This window comes from Fusarium oxysporum, chromosome 10 (assembly GCF_000149955.1).
Source record: "Fusarium oxysporum f. sp. lycopersici 4287 chromosome 10, whole genome shotgun sequence".
In the NCBI taxonomy this organism is placed as follows: Eukaryota; Fungi; Ascomycota; class Sordariomycetes; order Hypocreales; family Nectriaceae; genus Fusarium; species Fusarium oxysporum.
In genome coordinates, this window is record NC_030995.1 from 2,440,565 (window position 1) to 2,462,384 (window position 21,820).

Consider the following 21,820-nt stretch of genomic DNA (forward strand, 5'->3'; position numbering starts at 1 on the left):
AAGTGCTCAATCGCGCTCTGTAAGCTAGTGCAAGCGCAGCCATCGCGTCCGTTGGCTCGCGTTGGGCTGAGACGGAACCGCGGTGTTGAGCCCCGATTTAGCCCTGTCGATCAGAGAGTGCGGGGAACGACTCAAGAGGACGATGAAGATTTTAATTTTAGTAACGGCGATAAATTGATCAAAGCTATTTCTCACTCTAGGCTAATCATGGGATGACGATCTATGTTTCATGATGAGGACAAGAACTAACTGCCTGACTATTCCGCTGGCTCTTCGCCTGTCCCGCCAAAGTTAGTAGTCGACAAGCCACTGCAACACCTAATGACGGTCATCATTAGGTGTTCAATTCCTAATTGTCAGTTGATGGTCCAAATGTTTGCCTGCACCAAGAATGGATGTTATTATGGGCCAAAAGACATAAACTTGCACAGAGAAGTTCTAGATTCGAGTTAATGAAACAGAGGAATCGCATTACCTTATCGCATCAACTCAATTGTAGGACCGAGTTTGTCTTTCAAGACTTTCGGTTTCGTGATGCTACAGATCGTCACAAGGAGAACGAACCTTTGCCTTCTGCCAGTGAGTATTGGATGTCTAAGGCGACAAGGGTACTGATGACAGTACGACGGTTTCCCAGCTGAAGAAGGTAAGTGTACAGGAAAGCCTCATGCCACCACAGCCTCCAGATCCAGATAATTATACACATCGTCTTTTCTCATCTTTCAATCTTCAAGCTCCGCATTGTATCATATAGTAAGTGGAATCAGGGCGAAATTGAGAAGAGATTTCAGGGTCGTGGAAATGTCACAAGTTTCAACTATTACTCAAGGATCAGGGATTTGGTAGGAATCAAGTATAGTATTAAGGTATTATTAACAGCATAGTTAACTCTTGAGTGTGAATACTACACAGTATGGACTAAAGCAACATAGCACCAACTACAGCGACCAGACCCATGCCAACAGCTCCGTGACCAGCAAGTCTCATGCCCGAGTTTGGCGCTGTTGTAGCCGATGCAACAGGAGTCTCAGTTCCCGAAGTCGCATCCGAAGTAGCGCTGCCTGACGATGCCTCGGTGGTACCAGTAGTAGCAGCAGCCGCCACGGTCGTAGTCTCAGTACCAGTGGAATCAGTAGCGGTCGTCTTGGCAGTTGTCTTTGCACTTGTCGTAGACGTAGACTCATCATCGTCGGCGCCGAATTCCTTGATATCCAACACATAAGTCCCGTTTCCACTGACACCGTCTTGCTCGAAACTAGCCCAACTGGGCTTTCCGTTTGTTCCCAAGGATACACAGGCCTCGCGGTACGCGTTGCTAGCGCAGATACTATTTCCATCGCTGGTAACACCGCCACCGGCGTTGGTGCAAGAGACGAATATTTGAGTGACAAGCTTGGCCGTATTGTCGAAGAATTCGTGGTCAGAGTTGGAGCTCAGACACGTGCGGCAGCCATCCATGGAGCCGTACCAGCCATCCGGGTTCGGAATGCACACACAGTCCCTTGTTTCCTCCTTGGGCCACTTGAGCTTTTGGCACTTGAGCATGGCCTGGTAGATAGGCCAGCAGCCGCAGTCGTCGAGCTTGGAGGGGCTGTCGTCTGCTTCTTTGGTCTTGGACCAGCCGTTGGGCTCTGCTGAGGTGAAGCCAGAGATGGCAACGAGTGCAGCGAGACTTGATGAGAAATGCATGGTGAAATAGTTGGGTGTAAACGAATGGCGATGTTGTGAAACGAGTGACGTGAATGGAAGTTTGCAGAGGTAAAGGGAATGCGAGATGATGGGTCTTCGTGAGATTTTAAAATGCGATCCTGCATCACCGGATAAATCTCAAATTGACTAGCGTTGTCAGCTGTAATTTCCGGGTTTAGGCGCCAGCATCCATAATTCGCCCGGCTGCTTTCCGTGAGATCTTGGCGTGATATATCGCACGATCGGTTAGCAATGCTACAAGCCTATCCAGCCTATCTTTGCTTAATCACGGGATTAAAGTTTACTTGCTCAAAGAGAGCTTGCTCATTTCATGTAACGACCTGATATCGCCATTAGATAACATGACCGTTGAATCAATCAAGCGGCTTCATGCTCAAAGGAGATTTTCGCCAAGGAAGAGTCATTCCCCAGATGGAAATCCCCGAGACAAGGATGTAGGTGGATATCCCCACCGCCGGTGACGAGAAACCTTGAGACTAACTAACTATCACGCGAACTGAGCTGATTGACGATGAGGAACATGTATCCTCGCGTGGAGGGGTTTACAGTGATTGGCTCCAATGCATTCGAAATCCCAGGGATTCTAGCCTTGTGGAGCTAAATCGGTTATAACTTTGTGAAGGCGCAACTCTTGGCTTGGCAGTGACCTGTCTGCGGAAACAACGGCATCGTCTTTATTTATTGCCAAGGTGATTGATCGGAACAGTTACACTGCAAATCTGCATGTGAACACACAGGCAATACAATTTCGGGGATCTATGTCAAGCTTGACATGTGTTTTACACTTTAAAGTAAGCACTACCTGAGTTACCCTAAACTGCCACTAATAACTCAACTAGCTCGGTGACATTCTATTATATTCACTTTGTAAAATAACAAAATATTATTATATACATTCCAATCTCCTAATACAAAGCCGCTTTTTAAAACCCCTTTACTTGCCAATGCGGTTGGATAGCCACTCTTGGATCCGCGAGAGACCATTAGAGTTACGCTTGCGAGACCTAGACTGTGAAGATGTTTAATCATATCTTTGATCTCTTTGATGCGAAGCTCTGTATCTAGTGGAACACTAGTCTCAACGGGTTCTTCGAGAGTCATGGCATATTTGCTGAGTACTAGACTACGGATACTGCTGTTGATGACTGTGGCATCCCCAGTACTTGGTAGTATTTAGATAATGATTTATAAGCAGTGTCTCGTAGGCCTTTGCTTCCGCTAGAAATGCTTCTTTGGCAAGATTGCTGTTGTTTTGGGCGTTAGAATAAAGAGGGGTGACGCATTTAAGGTAGTAGTATTCCAACATCGCCTCGGGACATAGCTTAAGTAATAAGTCGTACTCTGGCTTAAGTTCTTGCTTTAGAACGAAGAGGTGTTCATACTAGGCAAATCCGAGTTTATTACCAGCGAATTTGGCAAAGGTCTCAGGGATGTCGCGAATGGGAAGCGATGTAAGGTCCAATTGGGATAAGTCCAACCCTTTTGCTCGGTGCATTGCAAATCTTGTGTTGGTCGTGACAATGAAATGGTCTCCAGTGCTGATTCGGAAGCCGATGTGAAGTGATTGAACCATATGATTGGCTGCACTTCATCTTTGCTGGAACCCGTGATCACTCGTGAAGAGCTCAAGCCAACTATCATAAACTCGCCATGTAGAACAAAGAAACGGCCAGCAAACAAACAATATTGCATACATCGTAACTCCGAGGTCCTCTCCCAGCTAATCACGGGCGCTGGATACGCTGCCTCCGTGACCGGCCTCCCAAATCTGCCGTCCCCACATTCTCTCGGAAGACCCGCGGGGTAGCAAGCGAACTATATCCGAGCTGCCGTTAAAGATGTATAACTAACCTCTCCTCATACAACACTTGATCAAATAATTTTCCAAGCATAATATCATCAAAATGTCTACAAGAAAAGGTCCATTCCGACTCGTCACAGTCAACACGGCGCCAGAGCGCGCAAAACGCCTCATCGGACGCTTAATCACCGAGCTGCAAGATGACTATGAGATCATTCACGTGGATAACTGTTCGAGTAAGTTCAACAACGGTGCAACACGGACACGTGATTAATTAATCTAGGCATCGATGAGGTTGTGCCTAAAGTCACAGAGCACAAGCCCAATGTATTGGTGAGTGAACTATGACTCAGAAAGTCTATGCGACAACTCTAACTTTCTTTCTCAGTTCTCGGCTTCTATGTGGTCCGCTGAGGAGGCGGAGCAAATTCACTCTTTGGCAAAGTCTATTGTGCCCGATATCAAACTTCATGCTATTCCGACGGGATTGCAGGTTGAGAGGGGACCGGATGCTATTGTTGAGTACCTTGTTGAGAAGGTTCCTCCTCTGCTGGATAGCTAGATTAGTCAAGATGGGAAGATCAGCCAGATATCATGATCAAATATTTTGGACACCAGACAGATTCTGCGAGATGATTTACGTGTTGGATGACACGTTTCGTATACTAAATCTTTATATCAGCATGAACGTGGCTGCCTACCCGTTCTCAATCTCATCACCGTGCAGCAAGGGTCTATGGACTTTCAGTTCAAGCCCAGCCGTGCCCCTCCATGCTCCGCCTTCACAGATGACTAACGCTGGGCCCCTCGGTGCCAACCCTCATATTCCAAAATCTCTGGTAATATCCCCAGCGAAGAGTGGTGTAGTAGGTACTGCCCCCGTTCAGGTCGTTAGATCTGAACCCAAATTCCCAGAGTCAGCCCCTACAATTCCCCATTACCACAGAAAGCACAGAAAAAGCAGAGATAACAGCATCTCCCCCCAAACCTCCCCTGAAAGAGCAGAAACAACAGCAGTCAGCCCCCCAATCCCCCAGTAAGAGCAGAAATAACGGCAATTACGAAAAAAAGAAACAAGAAACAAAGACACTACCCCGGGAAGAAATTCCCCCTCCCACCTACTACTACAACACTCTTCGCTTTTGCCAGTTGTGTATAGTAAAAGATGTCTCTTTTTGCCTCATACTGTCTATTATCTAGTTGGACTACTCGTTCTCAAAAGTAATAAGCAACTTTTAATATACAGCAAAGTCTCAACCCTGAACGATCTGCTGGATAGATAGACCTCCAAGAAACATGCTCAGGTAAATGCAATAGCGAAAGGCTTCAAGAAATGTCAATAGATGCTCTGGCATATGTTGTGCGTTTGGCTATTCGTGATCATCGTGTTTTGTATTTAACCTTTATACCGGAGCCACTGTCGCCTGAGGTCTGTTTCCAAAGTATGTTGGATGCCTATCTCTGAATGGTTGACTTCACGCAGCCGTCCCTGGTATGCTTTGACAACAACCTCAGACATGTCCACCTCACAGATGACTAACAGTGATAACAAACCTAGCTGCCAAACCCTTATATTCCAAAAGTTACAGTATTACTACCACAATCAAACAAGAGTGGTGTAGTAGGCACCAACCACGATAGCAGACATTCTGAACCTAAATGTCTAGAGTCCACCCTTACAATCCCCCCTTTCCCTGACTACAACCACGAAAGGAAGAACAAGGATAACTGTAATCAAGAAAGAACAGAGATAACAGTAACTAAAACGAGAAAAGAAAAAGACAAAACAAGAAAACAAGAAAAGAAAAGCCTACTACACCACTCATCATTTTTTGCCAATTATATATAATACATCACAAGAGATCTTTATGGCTATAAGTGTCTATTATAAAGTGCCTGGCTACTCGTTCTCAAAAGTATTAACCAACGTCCCGATATGTGGTAGGATCTCAACCCTGAACTCATCGCCATGGGAAAGAGTCTCTTTGGGCTTTCGGCCCATGCCTACGCCGGCTGGTGTACCAGTGATTATGACGGTGCCGGCGGGGAGGGTTGTGCCTTGAGATAAAAAGCTGACCAGCTTGGGAACGCTGAAGATGAGATCGCTAGGCAATGTCAGTTTATGAACTCTTGGAAGAAGGGAAGATGGTACGTACTCCAATGAGCAGTCCTGCAGGACCTTGCCGTTCTTCAGACCCCGAATATGCAGTTTGGAGGGATCTGGAATCTCCGAGGTCGACACCAGAGTCGGACCTATCACTGATTAGCATTTTGTCGCCACGTTCCGTCACGAGACATTACCAATTGGGCAAGCTCCATCAAAGCCTTTAGAGAAACACCACTGAGACTGGTTCAGTTGAGACACACGACTCGAGACATCATTCGCTGCTGTGAAGCCTAGGACGTAGTCCATGGCGTTCTCTTCAGAAACATTCTTGGCTGCTTTGCCAATGACGACCGCCAATTCAGACTCGTAGTCACCGCTTCCGTCATTTTGAGTGATCTTGGGGAGGAGAGTAGGAGCTGGCCACGGGTCACCAAGCGCTGTGTTGGGCTTGCTGCGATAAATATTAGAACAGTGTTTATGAGGAGCTGGTAGGAGACGTACAGGAACAGCGTGGGGATTGTTGGGATGTCCATGTTGACCTCCTTCGCATGCTGAACGTACTGCAGACAATCAGTTCCCAGTCTCATTCACTTCATTAAATGAATGTCCTTACGTTCAATCCGATACATCGAATAGTTCCAACCTCCTCCTGCGCCAAAGGTGACAAGAGTCGCTCAACGGATTCCGTGCGATCAGTACGCGAACCAGGCGATAAGACCGACCGCCCTGAAAAGACGTTGACAGAAATATCTTTTCCTTCACGAGATGCCAAGCCGACATCGAGAGAAGCCTGTACTGGCTCTCCGATCAAGATGCTTGAAGGCGCTGATTTAGGAACGAAGCGCACAAGGCCTGTCTCATCGTTAGCAGTAATCACGGTAGGATGGGATCCACTTACGCTTGAATGCAGAAGAAGCCATCGTGAATAGTCTGCTATTGCTTGAAAGGCCTTCTCGAATGATGCGGGAACTTCTCCCGCTATTGCTTACTAGTTCGGCTTGTAGATCTTCGCGAAGAGATGCCCTGATCTAGAGCTGAGCTATTATCTGCCGATCTCCTGTATCGGAGCCCCGGATATCCCGCTCACCACTCCAACCCCGCATTTGGTGATGCAACGGAAAACCCGCACTGGCGGAGCAAGCCAATCAACAACTACCGATTTTGCAGTCGTCGTAAGAAAGACGGATATTAGAAGCCAGAAACGTATGATACATCCGTTGTATTTTGAGGGGATCGCGTCATTACAAATTGATCTTAACATTGACGCTCCAGCTTTGTACGCACTGAGACCCGCACTGGATTTCGCTGTCACGAACGCTCTCATCAATCATGACTTCTCAATCGGGCTCCGATGGGGCCTTTCGCCAGTACCTCCCCGACCTAAACCAGCCGCGCTTCCAGAATATGAAGAAGCAGGATTCTTATGAATACGCTGATATTTTTAAGAAAGAGGGCCAACCGCCTTGGCTTCACGGATTATACCTACACTGGCGCAATTTGTTCCAAGAGCCTTACAAGGGCATCACAAATGACGGTATGCGATTCCCTCTGCTGATATGAGCTTGACATGGAAATCGACTAATGTAGCCTAGGTGTTGTTAGGGACGGCCTATTCGAGCTTCAAGATGACGGTATACCCATTGACACTATCGTCGAGGCCGCAGATAACCTCTGCGCCAACCTCAGCCAGGATCAGAAGCTCAAGACATGCTATCACATCGACAGCCCTGAATGGCGCTCATGGTCAAATCCCGAGTTTCTCCTCAGCGACAAAGGAATCCGTCTCGATGAACTATCAAACGAGTTGAGGTCAAAGGCGCTTAAAGTTCTGGAACTCACGCTCTCGCCAGAAGGTTACCAAAAGGCCCTCGGCGCCATGCGAGTAAATCACTTCCTAGGCGAACTGGTTGAGACACCTGCCATCATGAACGAATTCTCCTACAATTTTGTTCTCTTCGGTGAACCGTCAACGACTCGGCCTTGGGGTTACTCATTCTACGGACATCATCTGTGTCTGAACATCTTTCTGTACAAGACTCAGATTGTGGTGTCGCCGTGGTTCACTGGCGCCGAGCCTAATCTCATTGATGATGGACCTTACAAGGGTACACGAATTCTGGACAAGGAAGAAACTCTCGGATTGCGTCTGATGCAGAGTCTTTCACCAGAGCAGCAAAAAGCATCACAAGTGTATAAACTTATGAAAGACCCTGCGATGCCTCATGGACGATGGAATCATGATGATCAACGGCATCTCTGCGGTGCTTACCGCGACAACAGGATCGTTCCATACGAAGGAATTCTCGTGTCCGATATGTCAACCGAGCAGCAGGATTACATCGTCGGCATCGCAAATGAATTCTTTCTTTATTTACCCGATAAGGCGAGAAAGCTGCGCCTGGAACTGCTGAAGAAGTGGTTCCACGAGACGTACTGGTGCTGGATCGGAGGGTACGGTGATAATGATCCGTTTTACTATCGGATCCAGAGTCCGGTTGTAATTTTTGAGTTTGATCACCATTCAGGCGTGTTTCTGAATAACAAGGAACCTGCCAAGTTCCATATCCATACGCTCATGAGGACACCGAATCGAGGAGATTACGGTATGGCGCTGAGGCTGTTAATACCGGGGATTAAGCAAGAATTTCTTTGGGAGGGTTAGTCATCGAAGATGGGAGTGTCTCAATAGTAGAGCTGTCAGTATCTCATCAGAGTAGTAGTGTTAAACGTGGCGTTGATTTGGGCGAGCTGAGACTAGGCAATGAGACCCGATTTCGAGCGTGATAAGCAGCCTGCAGCTCTCGACAATTCTGTCATATTTATGCGCAGTAAATTGTACCGTGACTATCCCAAGAATAAGGTTGATGTTGAGCGGGGTCTATGAAATTGTGGCTAGCTGAGGCTTGCCGTCATGCAGTGAGATTTCTGCAGAGTCCGAGCGGAGATACTACCGGGTGAGTGTTTTAGGAATAGGGCTGGTCAGCTGTGAGCTGAAGCATACTCTATTGACCAATTCTATAAGAGTAGCTCCTGGATTACCGACCTATTGTGCCCAGTTGCAGATATTGGAAGGCCTCAGTTTTGTTGTAACCAGCACTTCAAGTCTCTTATTCAACAGGCTTCAGGGCTCAGCCTTCACCGAGATTCTACACATTCTTACAGAATGAGAGCTGAAACTCGCCGCAAGGAAGTGATCGGCATGGCCCAGCTGATCTCTGAATATATGTATATATCATTCAAGCAGGTTGCAAAAGGTATAAAGGCTAGCTGTTGTCCTCTCCCTTATCGACAAACAAGCACTTCATCACAACAATAACAATTTACTCGAATCGACCCCCGAAAACCATCAAGATGTCCATGATTAGTGCCCACGATCTCGAAGGCAAGACTGTAGCCTTTGTCAACTTCGCAACCGGCACCGCCATCGATCTCAAAGATGGTATGATCCTCTTCACACTCTACACCCACCTCTGACCCCAGACTTAGGCTTTACCAGCCCTCCTGATGGCACTCCCTGCATCGGATGGCAAGCCCATCTGAACGAGAACCAGCAATGGAAGTGCGTCAAGTATCAGCACGGTCCTGATGATCAGCCCCAGTTCAGGCTTCAGAACATCAGGGCTTCTGGACGTAAGTACCTTTACTAACCCACGTGAAGGGTACGATACTGAACCTTGAAAAGGAGCTATGGATATCTACAATGGAGGAACATCTGACGGCACTGAGATCGTAGGCTGGCAGTACAGCGGTTTCGGGGGTCATCAGCTTTGGTGCATTCGTCCTGTTGGATGCTTCCCTGCTCATGGGACTATTGTGAAGTATGTCAAGGTCTCCAGGAGGGTGGCATTGTACTGACTAGAGTTGTAGGATTGAGAATATCCCGGCTGGAACTTTTGTTACGCTCCAGGGCGGCAGCGCTCAGTACGGGTGAGTAGTCCTTTGTTTGAACAAGTTGGAAAACATCACTGATGATAATGCCTTTCAAGTACTCGTATTGTTGGGTCGCACGGATCCCTCAACGATCTCCGTACTGACCAGCTTTGGATTTTGAAGTTGATCTGAGGACGAGCATCACATGAAGTGACCGCAGGTACACGGAGAAAGGGTCCAGGGGAAGCAAAAGCGATGGAGAATAGTTATACTGAACAGAGACGCTTGAGGCGGTCAGAAACTATGTAGTCAATGAAATATATACCATCAGACTCTTTGGACCTGAGAATACACCGTCCATAGACTATAGCTTGTTGGGCTCAGCAGCTGAAGGCATCAACTTCTAACTCAAATATAGCCCCGTCCGTCTTTCCAAGGCTCACCACAGCTGCATGAGTATCATCGCAAAGACCAGCTGGACCACAAACAACAACCCCGATTCTCTTCCAACCTGCCTCGACCTCCTGGTGTAGAAGCGCTTTAACATCCAACCGTTCAGCACTCAACACGACCTTATCTGCCACCTCTCTTAGTGCTGGCTCCAGATCTTGCAAGACGACTCCTTCAGACTCCACGCCAGCTTCACGTTCATATGTGCTCGGGCTCAGGAGAGGAGACCAGTTATACCAATGCCACCACCAATGAGGAGTACTTAGTCGCACTTGAGCACATCACGACTAAGTTTACCGCGATAAGGCCCCTCAAGCAGCACAGGAAGGCTTGGGCGTTTTCGTAACAGACTCGTTGTGCCACTGTGCTTTTTGATGTAGAGGGAGATGCTATCAGTGCCTGTAAAGCTCTGTGCTATGGCGACTTGAGGGATCTTTTAGCTCATCTCGACGTCACCCGAATCCGACGATTCTGCTGCAAACGCCTCCTGTAGTAAGGCAGTATTGGTGATTGAGAAAGGATAATTCTGCCATGGGCGAAAGGGCTGCAGTGTAGGGAAGTCGATGTAGGCATGGTAACCTGGGGTGGATAGCCATCTGACACCAGAGATATCCAGGCGGACGATTTCATCAGACAGCTCGACGACACTGGCTCGACGGACGCCGTTCTTCGCAACGCGTAGGACGCGAAAGAGCCGATCAAAGAACCATACGGCGCATACCATGTATATCCATAATTCGTAAACTCCAGAGAATGGCTTCCAGAAGTAGATATGGTACCAACAGCCAAAGATAACAAAAACGGCGAGGACAATATGTAGGATGAGGAATGCTTCATATGAAGCACGGCGAAACCAAAGAACGCTCTGGACCAGAAGGAGTACTAGACATAGTGTTCCAATAATACCCCAGATCCAATAAGGCTTGTGTACGTCCGTGTAGTACGTCCCGAGCCTGATGTAAGCGGCGAGGACTGTGATGGAGTGGACGATCGCATGAAGGGCGCAAAGGCGAGCTACCCAGCGGTGGAGGACCAAAAAGGTCGAGAACGGCCAATCGGTGATCCATAAAAGGATATTGTTGCGCGAAGAGAACACCACGGTGAGTGGTAGCAGGGCAAACGAGATATGGCGTGTTCGATAGCCGACGTATGCTAGTAGCTCGGCTGACTTGGTGAGCCCTAGGGATGGGGGTATGCGAAGTTCTTGTACGAAGCAGCGCCGAGGATGATATTGAGGATGAAAAACATGGCGATCCAAAGCCCTTGACCGATCGTTGGCGCGTTACCAAGAAGGTACGGAAGAGGGCGTATGTTGTAGCCTCGAAAGGTTGATGGGTAGATGAGATATGGCCTGATCTTATGTATGGCTCGGTTCATGAAGGGAAGGTAGCCAAGAGCTGAGAAGAAGACTGGTGTTGCTACACCAATTGAGATCAAAATAATCCTAAGGGTTTATGTCATAAGTCGACGCCATAGACTGGGCATACAATGATCAGACTTACACGTAGGTGGATTGAACAGCCTCCTCCCAGTCAAAGAAGACATTGAAGTCATACTGATACTAATAATCAGCATTTGCGATGAGCGCCGTGTAGTTCAACGTATCGCCCGCGATATACGTCCTCTTCGGAGGCGCTGTCACATTCGCAAGCGCAGCACCATAGGTCCATTCAGCAGACACAGTCTTGTCCCCAGTAGCTTGGCCAGACCAGTATGATTCAAGTTTCGAGGGTGAGACATCTGCGCAGCGAGTGCTGAGGCAGTATGCGAGAGTGCGTAGAAAGTCGCTGTTGGTTGCGATGCAGGGCGCTAGTGGTGAGCCGCTATGTGAGTGTTCGTTTGTGCCCATGCTACCGTGGGCCATTGATGGACAGTCAAGAGGTGCGTTGCCGATTACGGCCCGACAGGCGTAGGCGCAGGGAGGATCATACCACGACTGGCCATAGCCCATGAGGCCTGTCTTGTAGGCATTGGCACTGCTCGCCAGCAATGACAGCAGAGCTACAAGAAGAATTCTCATCTTGGTAATTGTCAATAGGTAGAAGTTGGCAGTGCAACTTGAACTTGCGAAAAATACGGGAAGCGAAAACTTTGTAGGGGTGAGCTGGTGTTGCATGCCTATCACCTCTGCGAGGCGACATGCCGCCAATAGATCGCTTACAGTTAGCAAAAGCAATAAAGCATTCAATATCATCAGAGAGTTGAAGGGTTTATGCGCAAATCAACTCATCTAGTCAAGTCATCTTCAATGCCAAGGCCCAATTTACTGATACCCATGCTAAGAGGGTCGAAATATGCGCAAACTTGCCCATGGCGTTAAACGAAGTAGCCTCCTTGTAGCCACTGGACGAACCGCATCGCAGTGATTACATGCAATGCAACCTCAGAATCCTAATCGGCTCTTTTTCAAAGGTGAAACACAATTTAAGCACTATAGGCTTCAATCCATGAGCTCCGTCGCCACCAAGGATAGCCAGTCAAGTGATCTGTACGTAGGTTAAAAAGCCCCATGGAAGGGCATCAAATATGATTATCGCGTGCATGAGCCCCTAGAAAGTTGAAAATTGATAGTGGAATGTGTTTATAGTCAATTGAGCTTCATGGTGAAGTCTTGCTATACTACACGTAGAAAGTAAAACTCTGCCAAGGATAACCTATCCCGCCTGCCCTATCAATCGCTCTTGTAATGCTCGAAATGACGAGCAGGAATCTTCTTCTCAAACATGATATCGAGCTCATGGAATGTCCTGCCCTTAGTACCTGGAACATCAAAGTAGACAGCCAGCATCATCAACAGTGTCATACCAAGGAAGACCCAACCGATATGACCGCCCATATTACCTTCATCCTTGTTGAACATGTACGGCAGCACAGTAACCCAAACAGTGCTGGTGATGGCCTGGAATCCGAAAGCGATACCTTGAGATTTGGCTCGCAGCCTGGAAGCAGACACTTCACCAGCCACAGCGAGACTGGAACCAATGGCTGGACCGTAAGCAAGAGAGAGGAATTGCATCACGATACCGATAGCCAACAGAGTCTTCTCGGACTGGGGACAGGCAGCTGCAACGCCCATGATCAGATAGATGAGAGCGCAGATGGTCATGCCGACGAACATCAATGGTCGATGTCGAAAGAGAGTCATCATGTAGATGTTGACCAATGAGGACAGGATAGAAACACCAAGACCGATCTGCATAATCTTGATGATCAAGCCACTACTCAAACCGGTCTGGCTGAGAAAGTACGGAGCGTTGGATGACAAGCTCGAACCAACAATCTGGGGCATGTACATGCAGATCAGAATAATCCTTGTACGGCGCCAATTGCTACCCTTGAAGCACTCTAGGAATGAAGCTTTCTCAGAAGATATCAGGCGCTCAGCTTCGACAGTCTCTTCCATGTGTCGGATGCGAGCATCGAGATCTTCATCTTTGGAGCAGAGTTTGGCGAGGTGCTTCAGAGCAAGATCGCGCTTGTTCTTCATGATGAGATAGTATGGAGACTCGGGGAGGAATGGGAGACCGAGGGCGAGGATTCCGGGGAAGACCCATGCAGCGGCGAATACGACTCGGAATGCGGATTCGTTCATGATCGTGACGCGAGCGTAGGTTGTGGATATGGCGATGAGGAAACCGACGTTCTGGAGATACGTTAGCACAGTCACCCAAGCTGCCAGTCAACGGGGACATACCATCATAAGAATGTTGAGAGACAACGCAATACCACGCAAAGGCAGCGGCGTAACCTCAGAGACATAAGTCTGCGTGGTAGACTGGAACGCACCAACGGCAAAACCAGAGATGATCTTTGCCCCCATGAATTGAGCAGGTGTTTCAGCCAGATAAGCCAAAGTGATACCACAAGAAACGATTATGATGCCAGCGAGGAAGACGGCGCGTCGGCCGAGTTTGTCTTGGACGAAGCCGGCGGAGAGGGAACCGAAGAGCTGCATGATGTTGTAGGTGGCGTTCCAGAGGGATTGCCAGTATGCTGGGATGATGAGGTTGCCGTCGACGAGGCTGGCGAACTTCATCCTATACTCGTGTTAGTATGATCGATGGATGGTGATAGAGATTGAACTTACTGGAAAGCTGGGAGAGCGAGACAGACGGCCAGAGCAAGGTTCTCGTAGCCAACAAGAGTAGCTCCCACTGTTTCACCAAGTCAGTACTCATCCACCGACATCCCCAACAATTGCTATAAACTCACGGTTTGCATAAAGAGCCCAAAGAATGGCCTTTGGGTTCTTCTTCGCACATTCCCAAGTCGTCATCTCATGATCCCTCACAGCAACAGCATCCTCAGCATGAGCAACCTCAACCTTCTCAAGCCTCGCATCATTGTCAAAATCTTGCTGTGTCATCTTGACAGTAAGAGAAAAGAAAGAAGTGGTGATGTTGAATTGTCCACTGTAGAGTTGTGGATGTTGAGATGAGAATACGAAAAACCGTGGACTGAGGCGCCCCCTTTAATATGGCGAACTGGGGATGTAACCTGGTTGGAGATTTCGCATCTGAGATTGCCCTTAGTGAGGTCTGGACTCTTCTTGTGCGGGGTCCCCGCGATCTGGAGACAGGTCGGGTTTTCCGGGGTGGACTAGGATGTCCCGATTATGGTCGGTCATCGGGGTAATTGTGAACGCTCGCTGTATCAAAAACCGAATGAAACACGCAGACTTTTCTTGTTTAAGCTTCTATAAGCTTAAGGTGACCTCTATCAAGCAATTGTGCGCCCTGGATAAACTTGCAGCGACATCAGAATCCTTGTCCGGCGGGCCAACATGGAGAATTCATGGGAGACCCGAAATACACCCAAGTTCGTCACCCCAAAACGAATCTTGCGAACTTCGGGAAATGTGATAAACGGGAAAGAAATATGGTCTTTTACCTTGAGCAATGGTGACTTCGACAACAAGGCTGAAGTCATCTTTGACTACGGTCGCTGTGAGGGCGGTTTCCCCGTCTTCACCATTGCGTCTACGTCAGCCCCCGAAGGACACCAACAAGTCGCGTTCCAGGTCACCTACAGCGAGACTATACAGGGAATCGACAATGAGAATGGTACAGTTACTTTCCGCTACGTAGCTACTAGTGTGCCAATGCTAACTGTTACAGGCGATGGCCCATTCTTCTTATTCTCCAACGCGATGGACAGCTATCGAGTCTGCCAACACCACGCCACTGTCACCAATAATACTCAAACTGTGAAGCCTCGATTCACTCAGGCATCCCAGAGGTATCAAAAGATTACCTTGATCGACTCAAGCACGAGCATCGTCTTCTCCAAGGTCGGCTTCCAAGCCGTGCGCCCTGATGCTCCAGTGAAAGCCAACTTCCACTGTTCTGACGAAACCATCAATCGCATCTGGAGAGATGGTGTTCGAACTGTTGACTTGTGCACCGTTGCTCGTGAAGAGACTGTTCCAGCCTGGGACGTTACTGATGAAGGCACTCGTGTTTACGGAAGCCATTGGGCTCCTTGTCGACAGGGCACGAGATGGTCGGACTACAAAGTCAGATTCAAGACCAAGATTGAAGAGCATGGCGCGAGCTGGGCAGTCCGGATGATCACCAACGGCCTGATATTCTGCTTGGATACCAGGAGCAGAACGTTGACGGCTGTTGAGGGACTGTCGAACAAGTCATGCATCCTGCCCTCGTTCGAGAAAGGGTCATGGCAGCTGCCAGAGGCTCTGGACCTATCGGGATGGTTGATCATCGAGACAGTCTCAGTCGAAGATCACGTTACAGTCACTATTGAAGGCCATGAGGTTGCTACTGTAAGAGACATCTATGTGAAGGCGATGCTTGGAAACAGCCTTGTTAATACCGGATCTGTGGCGTTTGGTGGACCACCTGGTTGGGTTGCGCTCTACCGCGATCTATCAGTCACGGATCTCGGTGGCCTAGCTCTCTACGAGAACTCCCTGTTGCATGCTGAAGCTGAGCGGACATACGGCGACTTTCAGGTCGGAACCAACAAACTCGCATGTATCATCGACGGTGCGAAGCGAGACAGAGCTTCTTTTGGCGGTGATGCCTTCGTCACCGGTCGGTCGATTGCATACTCCACTGCTGACTTCGAGGTATGGAAAGGAACGATCCAGCTTCTGCTCAGTCATCAGACCAAGGACGGATATCTTGGCAACCTGTGTCCTATCCAAGCTCCAGAGCACGATGGTGTAGATGATCCGCCATACTATGGCCACTACTCTCTGATATATGCACTACTACTGGTCGTCTCAATCAAGGACTACTGGCTGCACTCGGGTGATTGGTCTCTCGTGAAGAAGTCATACGGCCAACTTCAACGACAGATGGAGTTTACCAAGGGGTTCTTGAACTCTGATGGGTTGGTGCAAGCACCGCCGTATCTCTCAAGTATGTTCTATTCCGGCATGTTGCTTTTTCATTTACTAACAGTGAACAGTGACGTGGTTCCCCATGGGCGGGCCTGTTTTCGGTGTTTCAACGGGTGTGAACCTTGCATATTTGGATGCCCTGAACGCCATGGCATCAATGTCTCCCGACAGCAAGACTGCGTCTGAGTATTCCCATCAAGCAGCGAATCTAAAGCAGGCGTTGATCCATATGCTCTGGAATAACGAGCAAGGCACCGTGCGACCTGCTCTGTCTCTAGACCCTGATGGAGTCTCCCAAGACGCCAACGCCTACGCAGCCACCTTGGGTGTATCCACAGATCATCCAAAAGTGGTAGAAGGCATTTTTCCAGCCAGTGAATCCTTACCATTCGCATTCCGCGGTCTTGACAAATGGGATAAATTTGCTTTGACCAGTCCCTACGCATCTGGGTTTGCACTAGAAGCTCTCTTGGCCAAGAATGAAGGCATTAAGGCAAGAGAGCTATTATCCCAGGTATGGGGCGTCATGGCAGACCAAGATAGTCCAAACTACTCTGGTGCTCACTGGGAAGCTATGAAGACTGACGGTTCACCTTTTAATCATGATGTATCGCTGGCTCATGGATGGTCTTCGTGGCCAGTCTTTCTGCTACCAAGATATCTTGCTGGTGTTTATCCTCTTGAGGCGGGCTGGAAGAGAATTGGCGTCGAGCCTGTTCTTGCAGGTTTAGAAGCGGTGAAATATTCACTTGAGACACCCCAAGGTCATCTCTCCGTTGTAGTGCATATCAATGAAGAGGGGGGCAAAGGTAGTGTCAAGATCGTGGTGCCTCAGGGTAGTACAGCCGTAGTCAGGCCCCCGAAGAGTTGGGTTTTGGAGAATGATGCTGTCATTCAAGGCTCTGGGACAGAAGTATCCGTAAAGCTGTCAAAGTACGGTTTATAGTAGTGTTACAGCAAGGATGATAGATGTTTCTACCTTTTTTTCATATTGATCCCATCTGATTCGCCACAAACGTTTTAACGTCTTGACCAACTCAGTGTTCACTGTCTCCAGACCTCGGTGTACATCCAACTGTATCATTTCAATCATCATCGTTCACAAGCATACTCTTTCGAACCCATGAGTATCAGCTAATCCAATTGCCAGCAAGCGCACGAATTGCGCTGCAAAGGGAACAAGCTCACAAGATCCGGCTCCGCATGATTGAAAATAGTGCTGTGGATCATAGGGACCGGAAAACCCGAGTATGGGGCGGACGCATGAGTGCCTCCCACAACCCTTCTGTGGAACACGTCTTGACCTGGCTTCTCGGAGTGGCAAAAGCGCCACCAGAGACAAGCGCAGTCATATATACTCACTCTTAGCACCACCACCGGACACGGTATACACAGTCAAGACAATTGCGTTTAGGAATTATGGATGTCCAAGCTACTCTCAAGACTCTATCTCTGCAAGAAAAAGTCAGGCTACTGTCAGGAACGCCAGATGACTTCGTCTCAATCGCAGGCATCCCTGAAAAGGGCATTGCACCACTCAAGGTGAGGTACACAAACTTCATTCTACCGTGGTGAATACTAACACCCTCGCTAGACAGCTGATTCGATCAGTGGAATACGCCCCAGTGAATTCAACAGTACACTGACAACAGCATGCTTTCCCAACACAGCCTGCATAGCCTCAACATGGAACACCGAGCTCTTGGAGAAGATGGGCGCTGAGCTTACTCGCCAAGCCAAGATCAAGCATGCGCAGATGATCCTTGGGCCGACTATTAACATCCAAAGAGATCCTCGCGCCGGACGCAACTTTGAGTGCTTCAGTGAAGATCCGCTACTCTCGGGATTCATGGCTGCGGCTATTGTGAATGGTATCCAAAGTAAAGGCTATGGAGCCTGTGCGAAGCACTTTGTTTGCAATGACTCTGAGACTCAAAGAAGGTATTATAATGTTGATGAGTCTCCGAATGGAAGGGCCTTGAGGGAGATTTATCTCGCTGCTTGGTCGTTCCTCTTAAGGAAGTCGAACCCTGCTGGCGTCATGACAGCGTGAGTACCACTGATATCATTTATAATGCTAGTGCTAACATATTGTGAAGATACAACAAGGTCAATGGAGCTTTCTGCTGCGACAGTGAAACTCTTATCGAGGACATCCTTCGAAAGGAATGGGGCTACAAAGGCATCGTCATGTCAGATTGGTTCGGCACTCGCTCTACCGTAGCGGCCATGAAGGCTGGCGTTGATGTTGAGATGCCCGTTCCTGTCTTTAGGGGCGAGAGGCTCATCAAAGCTGTAACGTCTGGTGAGATCAGCGAAGAGGTTATCGACGCCAGCGTCTCGCGGCTTCTCGACCTCCGTAACCGCACACAAGCGGCACAGAGCGAAGGACCGGAGAAATCGGAGATCATCCAGGAGACCAACGACATTGCACGCAAACTGGCTCAAGAAGGTATCGTTCTTCTCAAGAATGAGAACCAAACACTTCCGCTCCCAGCAGCTACTGGTTTGAGGATTGGCGTCGTTGGCGAGTACGCCAAGAAGGCTGTCTTCACTGGCGGTGGCAGTGCATCATGCAACCCCCAATATCGCCAAGTTCCACTCGATCTCTTGCGTGAAGCATTGTCGAATGAGCATACAGTGTCATATGCAAGCGGTGTTCGTATGCGCCGTATCATTCCGACTGTACCAACGGAGATAGTGACGACGGACAAGGGCAAGAAGGGCGTCGAGGTGACTTACCACAACTCTGGTCAAGATGAGCCAGTTCTCGTTGAGACTTTGGAAGACGCTGCTATCAATCTGATGGCCCAGGGAAAGCCGGGGCTAAAGACACCTGGCTCTCATGTGAAGATGACTACCAACCTTGTCCCTGAGACTACCGGGACACATACTCTTGCAGTGCGGCACTCGGGCTCTTTCACGGTTGAGGTTAATGGCATTTGTGTTCTCAAGGGCGGTGCACCAGACATTACAACCGAGCAATTCCTCTTCAATCTGATCAAGCTTGAGTCTCGAATAGAATTGCCGATGGAAGCAGGAAAGTCATACCACATCTCTGTCACCATGCAATCCAGAGAATCTGTTGTTGGCGAACCTACTCCATATGGCCTTACCCTTTCATTTGAGGAAGAATACTCCGAAGAGCAGGCCATATTGGATGCCATCGAAGTTGCGAAGACATCTGACATCACCATCATTTACGCCGGTCGTAGCGAACAGTACGAGTCTGAAGGGTTTGACCTGGACGAGATCACTCTTCCTGCCAACCAAGTCGCCATGATCAAGGCTGTCGCTGCTGCTTCGAAGAAAACAGCTGTTCTTCTGCACTGCGGTAACCCCATTGACATCAGTAGCTTCGTTGATGATGTTGATGCCGTTGTGAATATGCACTTCCCTGGTCAAGAAGGACCTCAGGCTATGGTTGACATCTTGACTGGAAAGGTGAATCCTAGTGGGAGGTTGACGGCGACGTGGTTCAAGACACTACAAGACTGGCCCAGTTTTGGAAACTTCCCTGCTCAGAAGGACGAGGGTGGAGGCTTTACCATCAAGTATGTTGAGGGCTTGGAGATCGGATATCGAGGCCGGGTGCCGGAGAGCCGAGTGCAGTTTCCCTTTGGTCATGGATTGTCTTACACTTCATTCTCGTACGACGGTCTCAACGCCAGATTGGACGCCTCCTCAAACTCTTCAATTCTCACAATCAGCGTAAGTGTAACGAATACTGGCAGCATCGCTGGCAAAGAAGTGGTGCAGGTCTACATCTGCCCTCCTCAGAATGGAGCTGATTGGAGGCCAACTCGGGAGCTGAAGGGATTCACCAAGGTTCAACTCTCGCCCGGCGAGACCAGAGAAGTGTTTGTGCAGATTGAGGTCGATACTTTCAACAGCCATTGGAGTGAGGATTCGCATGCTTGGGCGGTGGACGAGGGCGAGTATGGCGTGGAGGTTGGAGACCAACGTGCCACTCTTATGATTTAGACCAGATAGAAGTTAATAGATGTCCGTTGATTAGACTAATCCTTCACTATTTCTTAATGAAATCTTAGTAAACCGCTAATGATTCACCCCTGAAATTACTATAAGCCGTCGTGATGCTAACATGAACACGTACTATTGATAGCATGCTTCCCCGTGGCCGATTCAAGCAGAGAGCGACGCTGCTCATGTTCACATACCAGAACGCAACTCAGGCAATGCTCAGATGAAATTGAAAGTTTAATGCATCCGTTTTGCTAGTTATCTATAGTTCTGCAACCTCCACCCCAAGGTCTTTACATACTTCCAGCAGTTTGGACTCTTCCCAGTCTCCAACCTCGTCAGGCAGAACGAATCCCGTAGTCGGAGATCCAGCATTCTGAACCACCTCCTCAATTCCTCTCCCATTGGCAAAGGTCCAGACACGGACATATTTACTGCCAAAGTCCAATGTAAAAGTCTCTCCTGCAGCAATGACCACCGTCTGACCCTCCCTGGCTTCATTCCAAGAACTATTATCCCCAGACTTGATCTTCACCCTAAGAAGGCCTTCTTGAACGATGAAACAATGATCAATAGAGGCAAAGGTGAGCCATTTGCTCAGAGGTGACTTCCCATATACATTCGACGACTCAATACTCGACATTGAGAATTTTCCACCGGATTGGGACGCGAGAATGAAAGGTCTTGACATAACACCCCCCAGAAGCCATCTGGGTCCAGTATTGGCCCGTAGGAAATAGGCTTCACCAGGGCCAGCGAGTTGGTTCTCAGACTCTAACCACTCGCCAACCTCGGGTGGCTGGTAGTCACGCTTGAAATGAACGTCGAATCTGTCCTTGGCCGCCATCATCTTCTGCATGAGCATTGACTTGATGTCGCGATCATCAGTCTCCGGCACAAGAATGCCATTGTATGTCTCGCCGACATATCTAAAGAAGTCAACCCAGTCACCTGGTGCTACCAGACCCACGGTCTCGGTGTGAGGTCCCAGCAAGAGGGGATTATGGATAACATGCTAAACCCCTGTCAGTTGATAATACACTGCGATGTGACAAAGTTTCAGAACTTACAGGAGGGATATAAGCAAAGTCACCAGGACCCATGATTCGACACTTATCACCACTCCATAGCTTCAAGAAACCCTTGGTGACCAGAAAGACATCATGAGCTTCCTCATGCCAGTGAAAGCCAGGGGCATCCGCTAAGACGGCACCACTGGTAAACACAGCCATGCCACCATTAGTCTGCTTTGATGAAGCAAGGATTCTGAAAACACCCTTGCTGCCAGGAATGCTTATGCGCTCTCCTTCGAGCTGGTCGATCATGTAGCTTGTCCTCTCATTGGGAGGAGATGTATGTAGGGGAACGCTCATGGTGAAGTAGGGATAGCGTAAACGCGAAAATTGTTGATGGCTACCTGGAGAAAACTGCCAAGTATTGATGGATTGATGAGGTTGGCTGGCAGGGCCCTCTACTCTTCTACTCCTCTGAGCTCCCACTTCCCGATCTCCACATCACGATACGGAGGCGCTGA

General features: G+C 48.7%; 11 protein-coding genes across 12 annotated transcripts; 6 read left to right on the forward strand and 5 right to left on the reverse strand.

Moving 5' to 3' along the window:
• Positions 1 to 814: 814 nt before the first annotated feature.
• Positions 815 to 1,899, reverse strand: FOXG_11793 (uncharacterized protein). The gene has a single exon (XM_018391526.1). It carries the CDS (start codon positions 1,687 to 1,689, stop codon positions 919 to 921), a length of 771 nt encoding a protein of 256 aa, XP_018250187.1. The 5' UTR covers positions 1,690 to 1,899; the 3' UTR covers positions 815 to 918.
• A 1,565-nt stretch (positions 1,900 to 3,464) lies between these two features.
• FOXG_11794 (uncharacterized protein) lies at positions 3,465 to 4,283 on the forward strand. Its single transcript, XM_018391527.1, has 3 exons — positions 3,465 to 3,747; positions 3,795 to 3,844; positions 3,900 to 4,283. Exons 1-3 carry the CDS (start codon positions 3,615 to 3,617, stop codon positions 4,071 to 4,073), a joined length of 357 nt encoding a protein of 118 aa, XP_018250188.1. The 5' UTR covers positions 3,465 to 3,614; the 3' UTR covers positions 4,074 to 4,283.
• A 604-nt stretch (positions 4,284 to 4,887) lies between these two features.
• FOXG_11795 (uncharacterized protein) lies at positions 4,888 to 6,563 on the reverse strand. The gene is made up of 6 exons (XM_018391528.1): positions 6,517 to 6,563; positions 6,232 to 6,470; positions 6,120 to 6,178; positions 5,813 to 6,069; positions 5,668 to 5,764; positions 4,888 to 5,616 (listed from the first exon to the last, which is right to left on the reverse strand). Exons 1-6 carry the CDS (start codon positions 6,536 to 6,538, stop codon positions 5,412 to 5,414), a joined length of 879 nt encoding a protein of 292 aa, XP_018250189.1. The 5' UTR covers positions 6,539 to 6,563; the 3' UTR covers positions 4,888 to 5,411.
• A 191-nt stretch (positions 6,564 to 6,754) lies between these two features.
• FOXG_11796 (uncharacterized protein) lies at positions 6,755 to 8,510 on the forward strand. 2 transcript variants are annotated; one of them, XM_018391530.1, is made up of 3 exons: positions 6,755 to 6,821; positions 6,891 to 7,152; positions 7,211 to 8,510. In XM_018391530.1, exons 2-3 carry the CDS (start codon positions 6,948 to 6,950, stop codon positions 8,278 to 8,280), a joined length of 1,275 nt encoding a protein of 424 aa, XP_018250191.1. In that variant the 5' UTR covers positions 6,755 to 6,821; positions 6,891 to 6,947; the 3' UTR covers positions 8,281 to 8,510. The 2 variants fall into 2 exon arrangements, with proteins under 2 accessions (XP_018250191.1, XP_018250190.1); XM_018391529.1 differs by having other exon boundaries at positions 6,755 to 7,152.
• Positions 8,511 to 8,915: 405 nt separating this feature from the next.
• On the forward strand, positions 8,916 to 9,922 carry FOXG_11797 (uncharacterized protein). Its single transcript, XM_018391531.1, has 5 exons — positions 8,916 to 9,057; positions 9,105 to 9,248; positions 9,301 to 9,436; positions 9,486 to 9,545; positions 9,605 to 9,922. The coding sequence occupies exons 1-5, from the start codon at positions 8,970 to 8,972 to the stop codon at positions 9,678 to 9,680; spliced, it is 504 nt and encodes a 167-aa protein (XP_018250192.1). The 5' UTR covers positions 8,916 to 8,969; the 3' UTR covers positions 9,681 to 9,922.
• Positions 9,923 to 10,374: 452 nt separating this feature from the next.
• FOXG_11798 (uncharacterized protein) lies at positions 10,375 to 11,958 on the reverse strand (the record flags this gene model as incomplete). Its single annotated transcript, XM_018391532.1, has 4 exons — positions 10,375 to 11,117; positions 11,225 to 11,382; positions 11,441 to 11,493; positions 11,581 to 11,958. The coding sequence occupies 4 exons, from the start codon at positions 11,956 to 11,958 to the stop codon at positions 10,375 to 10,377; spliced, it is 1,332 nt and encodes a 443-aa protein (XP_018250193.1).
• Positions 11,959 to 12,502: 544 nt separating this feature from the next.
• On the reverse strand, positions 12,503 to 14,378 carry FOXG_11799 (uncharacterized protein). The gene is made up of 4 exons (XM_018391533.1): positions 14,151 to 14,378; positions 14,026 to 14,092; positions 13,633 to 13,975; positions 12,503 to 13,581 (listed from the first exon to the last, which is right to left on the reverse strand). Exons 1-4 carry the CDS (start codon positions 14,302 to 14,304, stop codon positions 12,610 to 12,612), a joined length of 1,536 nt encoding a protein of 511 aa, XP_018250194.1. The 5' UTR covers positions 14,305 to 14,378; the 3' UTR covers positions 12,503 to 12,609.
• A 36-nt stretch (positions 14,379 to 14,414) lies between these two features.
• FOXG_20606 (uncharacterized protein) lies at positions 14,415 to 14,573 on the forward strand (the record flags this gene model as incomplete). The annotated part of the gene is made up of 1 exon (XM_018400897.1): positions 14,415 to 14,573. One exon carries the CDS (start codon positions 14,415 to 14,417, stop codon positions 14,571 to 14,573), a length of 159 nt encoding a protein of 52 aa, XP_018250195.1.
• Positions 14,574 to 14,600: 27 nt separating this feature from the next.
• Positions 14,601 to 17,248, forward strand: FOXG_11800 (uncharacterized protein; the record flags this gene model as incomplete). The annotated part of the gene is made up of 3 exons (XM_018391534.1): positions 14,601 to 15,001; positions 15,056 to 16,321; positions 16,371 to 17,248. The coding sequence occupies exons 1-3, from the start codon at positions 14,722 to 14,724 to the stop codon at positions 17,246 to 17,248; spliced, it is 2,424 nt and encodes an 807-aa protein (XP_018250196.1). The 5' UTR covers positions 14,601 to 14,721.
• A 473-nt stretch (positions 17,249 to 17,721) lies between these two features.
• Positions 17,722 to 20,286, forward strand: FOXG_11801 (uncharacterized protein; the record flags this gene model as incomplete). The annotated part of the gene is made up of 3 exons (XM_018391535.1): positions 17,722 to 17,844; positions 17,897 to 18,351; positions 18,402 to 20,286. The coding sequence occupies 3 exons, from the start codon at positions 17,722 to 17,724 to the stop codon at positions 20,284 to 20,286; spliced, it is 2,463 nt and encodes an 820-aa protein (XP_018250197.1).
• Positions 20,287 to 20,442: 156 nt separating this feature from the next.
• Positions 20,443 to 21,767, reverse strand: FOXG_11802 (uncharacterized protein). The gene is made up of 2 exons (XM_018391536.1): positions 21,357 to 21,767; positions 20,443 to 21,301 (listed from the first exon to the last, which is right to left on the reverse strand). Exons 1-2 carry the CDS (start codon positions 21,657 to 21,659, stop codon positions 20,549 to 20,551), a joined length of 1,056 nt encoding a protein of 351 aa, XP_018250198.1. The 5' UTR covers positions 21,660 to 21,767; the 3' UTR covers positions 20,443 to 20,548.
• Positions 21,768 to 21,820: the final 53 nt, after the last annotated feature.